At 43.9% G+C, this 12,985-nt stretch overlaps 1 protein-coding gene across 6 annotated transcripts in view; it reads right to left on the bottom strand.

Moving 5' to 3' along the window:
• LDB3 (LIM domain binding 3) overlaps window positions 1–12,985 on the bottom strand; it is a 501,927-nt gene that overhangs the window by 247,199 nt on the left and 241,743 nt on the right. For 4 of the 6 annotated variants that reach the window (XM_069610771.1, XM_069610772.1, XM_069610773.1 and 1 more), the window contains exon 5: window positions 7,495–7,907. The exons of the other annotated variants lie outside the window; for them this stretch is intronic. In XM_069610771.1, the coding sequence (XP_069466872.1) occupies window positions 7,495–7,907 (413 nt within the window). The remainder of the gene's footprint in view (window positions 1–7,494; window positions 7,908–12,985) is intronic. 6 annotated transcript variants of the gene reach the window in all.

Genomic DNA, 12,985 nt, shown 5'->3' with positions numbered 1-12,985 from the left:
GTGGGCCCAACTAGAGTAACTGCTGGCCCCACATTGTGAAGCGACCCAATTGCTCTTTTGCCACCACGTTGTAAAATATGGATCTGAAAAAGCTTAGGTGATGAAATGGTAAGTTTTGCAAAGTGGCTGCTTTCACCCTAAGCCCGATCACACTTCCCTGTACCCCTGTGTACAACTCCCTGGTTTCGTCAATACACATCGCACCCAAATAAAGGTCGATGAAAAATGCAATTCTCCATTATATCGTTTTTCCTGAAACATGCTCCGATTCAGGTCTTTCCATAAAGTCCAGCCGCAGCAATCACGCCGGCTGTCCACCCCTCCTCCATTGTCCTCCTGACCATGTGCAGGAAACCTTTCCATGATCTTGGACATGACAGGTGGAGCCTGCGTAACACTGTCTCCAGCACCCAAAATGCAGGAACGTGGAGTGGTGGACGTGGTGAGCAAAACAACCTCTGACCAACTTCTGATCAAAAAGATTCAATGTCCATCCAAGTAGAGCCACTATGAGGGAGAATATGCATATCTCCCAGCATGTATCCCCATTCTGCCACACTACTTCCATACCTTCATATAGAGTATCCATCGACTTTCCTCCAAGATAAATCACTTTAATATTTGAAAGCACGAGGCACTATAATCAAAGTACATCATTTGTGCATCCTGATTTGAGGAATATCTCTTTTTTGGTATCCAGTGTTAATATATATATAAAAATAATGACAAACCTTTTAAACGACACCTAAATACCGAAAATAAATGTAAAGTAAAAGTATATATGGTGGGTGGGTTAAGGGATTAAAAGGGGTAAGGCTAGTAGGGGGAGGGTAAAAAGGCAGTAAAAGCGGGAGAGACCCCCCACCCTGAATGAAAAAAAAGGGATTTTTTTTAGTTATTTGGGTGTCATTTTTAAAGTATGTTGTTATTTTGGGTGTCGTCGTAAAGACATGGAGACGTCTTTTTCCAGTGTGGGCAAAACTCCAACTCCATCTTCAGGCCTGGAAAGGTTGCCCACACTCATTTATGAACAACATTGTGAAAGGCAACACATTTTGGTTGTCATCTGTCAACTTCAGCCTCAAATGCTGCAATAAACCTCATGCTATGACAAAAGGACAGGATTACAAGTGCTAACAATAGCTTAGTGTGCATTAAACAAGCCAGGCACATACTTCAAGGAACACAAGGAAGACCCAACCAATCGCTGTTCTTTAAGGCCGCAAGCACTGGCCTATCTTTCTATCAAATAGTGGAGGCAACCAATTGATTGTTCACCTTTCCATCAATTACAGTGAAAGAAAAATACGAACCCAGAGTAAAAGGACATATCCTGGTGGTTATGTATTCATACACACTTGCCACCTACAACTATTCATATTGATAGGTTCTGCTTCATAAGGTGTCGTTGAAGCGACACCTATGAGTCAAAACCAAGTTGTTCGTTTGCACATTGTGACAAAAATAATGTCCTATGATGAGGAGTTACATTTAGCAACCATAAAACAAAGAACATTGACATGTTTGTCCAATGTTCTCCAGAAGCTGTGTCGTAGTGCACTGAAACACTTGCATAATGTATCCCTTTTCTTTGAACCCACTTCTCCACTCATCCATTCGTTTGAAGCCACTTTCTACAGTGTTCGGTCACTCTTCAATGAGCTAAGAAACACTTGGGGCCCGATTCATGGAACATTTGCCCGGTTCAAAGTGACTTTGCGCTGGTGAAAAGTGACTTTGCACTGCCGACACAAACCCTGATTCATGGAACCGTGCAATGTGTATTTTTGCTGTGCAAAGTCTGAGCAAAGTGATTTTGTACTGCAAAAATGACTACGCGCTGACTTTGCATGGCAAAAATACACTTTGCACGGTTCCATGAATCAGGGTTTGTGTCGGCAGTGCAAAGTCACTTTTCAGCAATGCACATTCACTATGAACCGGGCAAATATTCCATGAATCGGGCCCATAATGTCCTGGTGCACATTGGAAACACAATTATAAAGCCAACATTTCAGGCTTCCCGTGCTGCTTCTTCATACACATCAATACATAGAACTGTATCCTCAATCCCTTGTTGTCCCGAAGGTTTTACTGGAAGGGAATTTACAAAATGCCTAGAGGCACCTTATCCAACAGCCGAGGTACGAAACTAATCCTATACAATAGTAATGAAAAGATTTACCGTATGTTCCGCCGTATAAGACGACTGGGCATATAAGACGACCCCCAACTTTTCCAGTTAAAATATAGAGTTTGGGATATACCCGCCCTATAAAACGACACTATGCGTATAAGGTGACCCCTGACTTTTGAGAAGATTTTCCTGGGTTAAAAAGTCATCTTATACGCCGGAACATACAGTAAGTTGATAGATTCCAGATCCTTCTTTGGCTTCTCTGTTTGTCAGTGCAGGTTGTATCCCCCAGCATATATGCCGGTGGCAGAGCTGCTGATAATGAAGGACAGCCATCACATTTCAGTACTGCATTTTTCTGGCTTCCACTAGAAGGATTGCAGAAGTGAATTGCTTTTTCTCCTCTGTGTGTGATATTGAATATCTCTACATTGGAACCGGAGGTTGAGGTGGTGAGGAAGTGCAATACACACACTTTAGTGTATGTAGTTGGTGGACTGCTTAGCGCAGTAGAGCAACCCTAGGGTATTTGGAAAATATAACTTGTATATGTGTGCATAAAAGGGTCAGGTCCATCCTATTCCACTGTTCTGCTTCTTTGACATGCAAGGGATTTCCAACAGTGATCATCACTCCTAATGCCCTGGAGATTATTTGTTAGTTGCGTTTCTTATTAATGGTCCTCTGCGTGAACACTGAGAGCAAACTTGCTGGAGACCTTTGTGCCAGATGTCCTTGTGTGCCATGCACAGCACAGTGAATGAGCTAGCAAGCCATGGTACTTAAAAACAGCGGCTTAACGGGGGCCTCTGCAGATTCCGCAGTTTACAGGGCCCCACCACCACATGTCCTAGGGGGAGCCCCCTTGCAATTCAAAAAAGAAATGATTTCTTCTTGAAGTCACTCTGACTTCAGAAATAAATGATTTCCATTAAGGTTCTGTGCATGACAGGAACCAGACTTTCCTTACTGTGCAATTGCACGTTTTACTGGCGTTGAGGGCAAAGTCCACAGGAAGAGTATTCTTACATGGTGGTGCAGGAGTTGGGCAGGCATTTGTGCAGGCAGAAATAACATTTTCTTCCTATGCCAGGAGATTATTTACTGGCTTGAAGGGCAAAGCCAGCAAGAGAACGTTCGTATATGGGGATACTGGCAGAGCCAGCATGGACATGTTTTCTCATGGTATCATTACTGTGCGTAATATTACTGGCCACGCACAGAGTTGGCTGCTATATTTCGGTGCACGGAAGCAGGCTCAGCCTCCTTCTTCCTAGGCTAGGTGATAGATTTAAGGTTTGATTAAAACAAATATTTATAACTTTCACCTAGTGCAGTGCACAGGGTGACCCTGCAGTAGCATGATAGCTGTATGCATTCCACATGTGTGGTGGCCAGGCCGTTCTGAAGTGTGGCGCAACCCGTGCTTTGTTGCTGAGCTTGGGGAAGCCTGGAGGTGGGTGTTCAGCATGGCTTGCAGAGGGCCCCCCCCCATTTTGTACTACATCACTGCTTACAAACATGACGTATAATCTATCAAAATTAATGGGGACACTTGCACATGCTCTGGTCATGCCCTATGCGTGTCATGCATTGTACGGATGTATGTGAGGAACTATCCTCAAAGATAGATAGATGTGAGTGTGCCAGTGGACTCCATATGAAGCGTTCTAAGTGACTGCGGCAAAATGGCAGAAATTAAAGGTAGATTCTTAAACATTGCTTTTCTTTGAGTGCAAAGAATGGCCCTGCTGTATTGTAAGTTTTCCAAGTCGCCAGAACTGAAACACTGGTTGACTAACCGAGCATGGGCAAATAACAACAAGGACGTCTATGTCGCCATCTCACCGGCAATAACCCTGCCAAGAGATATGTGGATCGACTACGTGCACATTTGTTTGCCTGTAACCTCCAACGGGATGCTACGTGCACATTTGTTTGCCCGTAACCTCCCACGGGATGTAATGTAAGTCTGTTGAGCACAGGGTGTTATTTTACAACATAGTCCGGTCAAATGCCTGTGGTTTGTTCTCGTTTTTTTGGTTTGTTCTGTATCTATGTGATATTATGTAACTTTTGGTTGCCTTGCAATATTTTATTGGACCAGGAAACTAAATAAAAGTTTAAAATGTATTTTTTTAAATTGACATCGGGATGTCTCTTTATTTTGGATGTATGTCCCATTTAATGAATCATGGAGTGTGCATCCTTTACAAGCCTCATATGAAAAAAGCTTGAGTAACCATGGAAACTCTTAATTTCTTTTGGCGTAATATACTACCACCAGTATGCCATGGGTCCTAATTTGCTCCCACCACCAGATTATGATTAATCACCCCTTCCATGTCGAAGATCAAACATGAAACTGTTCTGGCTGCCATCCCTCACAGGCAAAGGAGAGATACTACTACACCTTCCCGACTACGTGTTACCTTACTGCCATACGACGTTACTGCCATACGACCTTACTTCCATACAACTTTACTGCCATACGACGTTACTGCCATACGACATTACACAATGTATTTAGGATCGTTGCCTGGTTATGGCTGGAGGCATTGACGTTCCGGCTCTGTGACGTCAAGTAACAATGTTCATCTACTTTTATCACTCAAACAATTTGTATCTGAATCCCTGGATCCCCGTTAAGAGTTCCACATGAGAAAATACACTGGCTGGAGGATCAGCTATTCGTAAACAGTCGGCCGATGCTGAACTGTACATAGCCTAAACAGGGTTTCTTGTGTGTATGACTCAGCTCTTGTCCGGACTACTTAAAATAATACTTAGAATCAGCTCAAATTGATAGAGCCGCTATCAAGATTGCAACAAGCTAATTTGAATGAACCCACAGAATGCCAATTTCTACTTGTATGTGTCAGATTGACTTGAATACTGAAAGCAAACAAGGTGGAAACATGTCACCAAGTTATTAACTCAAGCCAATTCGACCTTCGACAAACTTCGAAACAAAAGGCACTATTTAACGTGAATCGTGAAGAATTTTACTCTATTCTCGAAGAATTTTACTCAATCTATTAAACTCACTGAATGATATCCTTTCTGTAACAATTTTTAGTATTCCACAATTTAGTAATGACATAGATTTTGGAGTCAGTTCACTTTGCTGGAATGAGTCGATGTATTCAAGTGGCTTAATCCGGGTTTGAATCATTTCGAGTTTCAGCTCCAAATCATTAGAATCATTTGCACGGATTTGATTCTCACTTGGTAAGATAGGTCCAATTTAAAATCCAGATAACTTGAACTGTCCAAGTTTTAACTTAAGTTGAGGAATACTGGGGCTTCCAGAACATTGTGTCCTGCTTGTTAACAACCAGGAAATGCATTACTGCCTGCACAGTGGCAAGACCTATTGTCAAGCTGCGTCATTGCAAGACAGGGTCGTCCCACCACCGAGGGTTATATCTCCATTAGCATCCGTAATGGTGTGCATTTGTTCTTGTAAAGAAACTTGCCGCGCATTGTTCCAGAGTCCAATTTCAATGGCACTGCGGGTCACAAGGCCACGGAGCAAGGTACATTTAATTTTTTGAAAAAAATAAGAATACACACTCTTATCAATTACGTGGAAAACTATGCAAAAGGTCAGTTAAATAGCACAGCGAACTGAGCGCTCAATTCTGACATCTGTGCATAGCCTGTAGAGACTGGTTCGAATCCCGGCAATGCCAACTGAGCCTTTCATCCTTCTGAGATCAATACATTGAGTACCACACGCTGAGTAATGATATCAACTGTTATTACAGCGCTTTGAATCCCTTGTGTGAGCTAGTGCTATATAAAAACTGGCATTATTATTACACTGGTGCTAAGAGGTGAGATTGCGTGGAAGGGAATGGAGCACTGGCTAGCAGCACCCAGGTTGCTCGAAACGCTGGCTTGTACCAGACAGTACAGGCCGTGTTCCGAGTATACTGATTGGCCAGCGCCCCATCTTCCACAGTACTAAAGAATGATATTCTTTTACTGATGATGCTTTCTACTGTAGTGTTTGATACTGAATGCTATATGAATGGATCTTCTGCTGGCTTGCTGGTGGCTTGGGGAGACTGCTTATTTGTATTGTAATGGTTATAAATATTAATAGTCTCACAATAGTTGAGACTTGTGCTTATGCATGCTGTAAAATAACTGCAAAGTGCTTGATTGCTTTCAGAGGCGAGATCCGTTTTTACTGAGTACTATAATACGCGTAATAGGCACCATAAACTAGATAAGACTATATAAATATGAAAAATAACAAAATATCAGAAAAATGCACACCTATTACAGGGGATGCAGTGATTATATGGAATACAAAACAACGAATGAAAAAATGAATGAAAAAACAACTAATTCCAAAATAACGAATTTTGAAAAAAACTAAGAATGGGGTTTTGAGAGGGAATAGTGGTTTTGGAGGTGGAGGAAAAGTATTATTAAACAAAAGGGGGTTTGCGGGAGAACCCCCGCCCCATAAAACAATGAAAAATGAATTTGTTATTTTGGAATTCGTTATTTGTATTTGTTCTTTTTTCATTAGTTATTATTTTATTAGTTATAATTGCATGTAACCCTATTACAGAGCTTTGTAACATTTCTTCCGAGAGAAAGAAAGAGATAAGTAGGTAGATGCAAAGGAGGATAAGATAGAAAGACTGATGGGTAGAATATATAGAACATCCTTGATATTTCCTTTTGTTCTCTGTCCTCTTTCCACAGTTTAACTTGTACAAGTTGTACTTAAATATGTAGATACCACAATTGTACTCTATGTACTTTTAATTAAATAAAGCAAATTTACTGATTGGCCATGGCACCCATTTTTTCACACAACCCCATGCATGTTTTATATATGTATTGGGCAAATGTAGAGCCCGGGTTTAAACCATACTTTTGCGTGCCAGCAACATGCGTTGAAGCGCACCATGGCATCACACACACAACAAAACGTCTAATCTGCCTCTGTAGCTGTGTTAGACAAGCGCGCTTCAAAATTCTGCAACGGCACAAGTTCAGCCAGAGTTGCTTAAGCCGTCGCGTCATTACCATGCCTCATGCCAGGGTAGCAACCACAGTCCTGCTCCAACTTGACCCTTTTTATTTAACCAAGTTCCAATGCTCTTCATCAATAACTTGGAGAACTGATGACATTACATACAATTTCACAGGTTTAAAAAAGTTAATCAGCAGTTATATATTTGATTGGGTACCACAAAACGTAATCTGGCAGATGTGGGTATGCTTCCGTCTTGAATTGCTAAATGGTTTGCGGTATTGGTCACAAACCTTTTAATGTCATGGATGTATATCCTGGTCATTTTTTGTACCTAGTGCAAAAGTGTGTTACGTACCCTCGACGCAGTCCGCCGTCAGACGCCCTTCCTTTGACACTTAATTTATGCATCTCAGCCATTTCCCTCAACGTCTCAGCTGAATAAAGACCAGCAGGGTTGTTATATTGTCTTTTCGGAGAAGCACTGAGGTCCCGCTTTGGGCTATGGTCAACGAGGACCTGGGATGTTGCAAGCGACGGCTGGTGGCTTTTTGCAGGAGACGTGCTGGACAAGGCGGAGAGAGAGGACAAGGAGGTTCTAACTGCTGACGTCTGCACAAAAGAAGCGCTATAGGATTGGCTGAGCTCCTGCTGGCTCAGGTAGCCTGAAAGTGTCCCATTGGTTGCAAGCATGTCCCCCAATGGCCCTGCAGGGTTGCTAGCCATAGCACTGAAAGTGGTCCTGCTGCCATTGGCATCCAAAGCGTGCTCCTAGAATTGCATTCATGCAGGCCAAGGAAAGGGAAAAAACAGAAACAGCCATCAGAGCACACATGCATATAGAATGCTGACTCAATCCTGCTCTATCCTTGTAAACATGCATGGAAGCAGAAAGTCAGTTAGTGGCCAACATTGAAAACATTTGTCATTTCCAACTGAAGTTACATTTCAGTACCTTTCGATAGATTATCCGCTAATCCAGTCATCAATACAATTTCACATTACATTTCTGAGCATTTAATATGGTATAGTTGGGTTGCGAAGCATTCCATGACAGTGCAGGAGATACACTCCCTCTGAAACCTGCTACTTGATTTCTGATGTAAGGGCCACTTTGCCATAATCCTCACACCTTTATCCCCCTCACCAAATGCACCTTGCCATGGCTCTGTCCCCTCTAATTTAAGCAACATTAAAAAAAGAACAGTTTGGAGGTACTTCTCACTGTGTCATGTTTGGTTACAGATGATGTGGGTGTGTGTGCTAGACTCCAGTATCATGGTATGGGAAAGCAAAAACATTCTTAAGGAAAGGAAACCTCTCTCGATATACCCTTTAATGCTGCCTCAATAACAGTCCTTAGCTTGCATCAGTGATTTATTTTATTGTTTTTTTATAACACTCTTAATACCTGAGTTCGGTTTCTAAGTGCGCATCTGGGGTTCGAACCTCTGTTTCTCTGCGCGGTCTTGCTTCGTTGCCCCTGTGCTATCCTCTTCAAACGTTTTCTGCTAATATGCCCTTAAGCAAAATCTTTTATTGTAGTGACCACCGGACTAAGGTTGGCCTTAGAGAAAGATCAGGGGATGTCAGTGGCATTTAATGAGAGGGGGCAGTTTGTTCATAGACCACCTGCTCGCCCCTTCATACCGCTCACCCTGTTACATTTGCAATAGGGTTACGTCACGTTTCTAAAGGCGGTCACTGGAAATGAAAAGGAGGCATTTGATTTGCTGGGAAAGCCAAACAAAGGTGAGAAAGGAGGGGCCTTTTTGTGACCTATCGTCTCTCTTGCAGTCTCATGTCCCTCCTAGTTCTGCACTCTCCCCCCTGTTGTCCCCCTGTTGTCTCCCCACGCCCCCCCAGTGCCCGTCTCCTGGCTCCACTATGTCCTGCCTTTTTCTCCCTACAGAGCCACTCTTGTTCTCATTGCGATGTGTCTACTCCCTCTCTCTCTCTCGCTTAATCTTTTTTCCTTATCAATGAATGTGCCTCCCATCTGTCTTTCTCTCCTTCTTTATCTTGTTCCCATTTGCTTTTTCCCTCCTGCTCTCTGGACCACACTACTCTTCCTCATCCCTCCCTGTTCTGCCTCACCTAGATAGTCCCATGCATGCCCCCATTCTGCCTCCCCTCTATTGCTCAGCAGCTTAGTCTCTTCTCTCTTAAGGATTTCTCGTGTTGTCCTATGTGAGCGTGAGATGGCCACACAGCACTGTTTTTATGTTGCATTCTGGTACTTGTAGTTGTGTTGCATTCACTTTTCAGTAAACCACATAGTGCCTGCTAAGGACACTGCATTGCAGTGACAGCAGAAGCCATTTGCATTCAAAATGGAGGTTCATGTATTGCGTCTAGTGCAATAGACTGTTAACAGCTAGTCAAAAAGCATGTTAACTGCATGTTTCCCTATAGATCCCCCGAGATAGGGCTTATATAAAACAATGCGATGAATGACAGAGGGAGGCTCAGTTCTCGGATCAAAATAATATTTAATTTAGATATGTGGGGTCTAAAATCTGCATTTTTCACCTATTAATGGAGCAGGTAAGGCTGAATACCAGGTTCGTTCAGACCAAACAACCCAATGAAAATTATAGCCAATACATATTGCTTATAAATACATGAAATTGTACATTTCTGTGGACCAGAATTATCGAACTATTTGTCCATCATCCCTTCCAAAGATATGGATCACTCTTTTGTTGACAGAAAACCAGATTTTATAGGTCTAGGTCTACGTTCAGCCCACTTAATGCGCAGCGATTTCCCCAAAAGGCTGCTTTCCTCACCAGGCGGCCTTTCGGGGAACTGCGCATGTGCTTACTGCGCATAGCGGAAGTAGGCTGAACATGGTGTAGACTGTCAGGTAAGGAGGAGATTTGGGGACAGGTTTGGGTGTGTATGTCTATGTATGTGTGGGCGTGCACCTGTGTGTGTATGTGTATGTCATGAACAGGAGATTGGGTCGGGCGACAGGGGTGGCAGGGGTGTTACCTGCTGAGCAGATAATTGGGACTGGACCTGGGGGCAGGAGGGCAGGGGAGGGAACAGGGATTGCAGGGGTGTCCGGAAACAGACTGGGAACGGGGCGCAGAAAAGGAATGATGTTTCCCCGCAGCGCCGACATCGGGTCCGGGCAACCAGGCGTCCATGAAATCGGCCTGCGGGGTAACAACATAGAACCCTAGGTCTATATAGTGGCTTTAGCCAACAGTGGTTTAGGAAGCACAGTTAGAGAGCTGCCTTTGCAAGTGAGTTGAGCTGATCATAGAAACCCTGTTTTTTTTTAGCAAGCCCAGTAACATGTGCCAAGGCAATGAATGCCATCACTGGTGCATAGTGAGCTAGAGTATTGTGCTCAAGATCATACACACGTGTACATCCTTCCAAACTAGAGCACTGGTAGTAAAGTGGACTGAACAGTCAAGTGTGTCAGCTTGTTTCAAATCTCTTGTCCAGTGCAGTCTTTTTTTTTAAATTTTTGTAGGTGGAGTGGGAAACTAAGAACTGCCTGTTTTTTTAGAACTTGAACTAGAGGTAAAGGTCATTACTAAAAGGAACATGTTGGAGTCAGAAGCCAGCAGCCACCCCTGCCAAAGTTTTCCTTTGTTATTTGGATGTTTTCTTTTGCAGATAGAGAATGTGAGTAGGTTAGAATAGGATTCTGGACAGAGGACTTTATTAATATTATGCTACAGGCATCCCGACGAGCACCCTTTACACCAAGGGTGTCGATCTCCAGACCAGGAGGGCCGGAAACTGATGGGTTTTCAGGATATCCCTCATTAATATTCACGAGAAAATATTTTAAAACATTGAGAATCATTGTATGCACATTTATCTCATGACTGTTGCCGATAGGTATCCTGAAAATCAGACATGTTTCTGGCCCTCAAGATCTAAACGTGGATAACCCTGCTCTAGACTGTCTTTACCAGAATAGAGATTGAGCTTGTAGAGTTAGGGAAAGATTAGTTGAATTTCAACAGAATAAACACTTAAACCTCTACTACATTGGCCAATTCTTGATTTTGACCTTCCACTTTACCCACAATGCCAGTTCTAACAAAATAGCATGTGTTTCCCACCGCTTTGTCTTGATTGCACCAGCCCAAAATACAGTCATGAAGATGCCCGGGAGACACATCTGACGTGAAAACGGACATTTTAGACAAATGGTAGAGCAGACCAGAACCTTCAGCGGTAGGGCACTGCATTGCTACATGGAGAGAGAGCTACCGGACGTTTACCTCACCTAAAGAACCTTCAGCGGTAGGGCACTGCATCGCTACATGGAAGGGCACTGCATCGCTACATGGAGAGATAGAGCTACTGGACGTTTACCTCACCTACAGAACCTTCAGCGGTAGGGCACTGCATTGCTACATGGAGAGATAGAGCTACCGGACGTTTACCTCACCTACAGAACCTTCAGCGGTAGGGCACTGCATCGCTACATGGAGAGAGAGCTACCAGACGTTTACCTCACCTACAGAACCTTCAGCGGTAGGGCACTGCATCGCTACATGGAGAGAGAGCTACCGGACGTTTACCTCACCTACAGAACCTTCAGCGGTAGGGCACTGCATCGCTACATGGAAGGGCACTGCATCGCTATATGGAGAGATAGAGCTACTGGACGTTTACCTCACCTACAGAACCTTCAGCGGTAGGGCACTGCATCGCTACATGGAGAGATAGAGCTACCGGATGTTTACCTCACCTACAGAACCTTCAGCGGTAGGGCACTGCAGCGCTACATGGAGAGATAGAGCTACCGGACGTTTACCTCACCTACAGAACCTTCAGCGGTAGGACACTGCAGCGCTACATGGAGAGATAGAGCTACCGGACGTTTACCTCACCTACAGAACCTTCAGCGGTAGGGCACTGCAGCGCTACATGGAGAGATAGAGCTACCGGACGTTTACCTCACCTACAGAACCTTCAGCGGTAGGGCACTGCATCGCTACATGGAGAGATAGAGCTACCGGGCACTGCATCGCTAAATGGAGAGATAGAGCTACCGGACGCTACCGGACGTTTACCTCACCTATACAGTTTGATAATCTCTAGGCACCTGCTCTACAGGAATCTCCCAACTAGCCAACTCTTCTTGGCAAGCCTTACTCCAGTGTCCCACCGTTCCATATACATCATTCACCAATCAATGGATGCTAAAGGGTTAGGGAGTGGGTCTAGACCACTGTTGAAAGAAACTGGCGGGATTAATCAGAATATCTGGCAGGGAGTTGCTAGGTCTGGAAAAGACCCAAGGCTAAGCTGACGTTGGAACTGTTGGCACTGGGGGCTAGCTAGTCTTTTGGCTGTAGCTCCTGAGATTCTATCAGGGGCTACAACTAAAAGATCAGCCCCCCCCCTAGCAACGCCCCTGATATCTGGCATTGCGCTCACCTGTGCAACGCGTCAGGCTTCTGGATCCTGGAATTTCGAGTGCCCACAGATGGCTCACTGCGTGGAGTTAGGATAGAAATACAAAGCTGCGTCCTGAATTCTCACATTGGCCACCAGGGGCCAGATTACAGAAACTTTGCACCAGTGCAAGTGCAAAGTTTGCAGGGTATTAGCACTAAAGCAAAGTTTGCCCTATTTTTAAAAACACGGGGACACATTCAAACACCATTGTACCTTGACAAGTGTTGTTTGGCATATTAAAAGCACCAAGGCTAAAATGTCCCTAGTGCAAAAAAGATACATTTTTGCATCAGGGCACACTTTGGCCTAGTGCTAAAAGCATTCTGTATTAGCACGAGGGCAAACTTTGCCCTGGTGCAAAAATGTAGTGAAAATGCATCTCTTTAGCGCAAGGGCCATTTTTACCCTGG

This window comes from Ambystoma mexicanum, chromosome 8 (genome assembly GCF_040938575.1).
Source record: "Ambystoma mexicanum isolate Mex_15411 chromosome 8, UKY_AmexF1_1, whole genome shotgun sequence".
NCBI lineage: Eukaryota > Metazoa > Chordata > Amphibia > Caudata > Ambystomatidae > Ambystoma > Ambystoma mexicanum.
The sequence above is the reverse complement of the archived record's forward strand: the minus strand, read 5'-3'. Positions and strand labels throughout refer to the sequence as shown.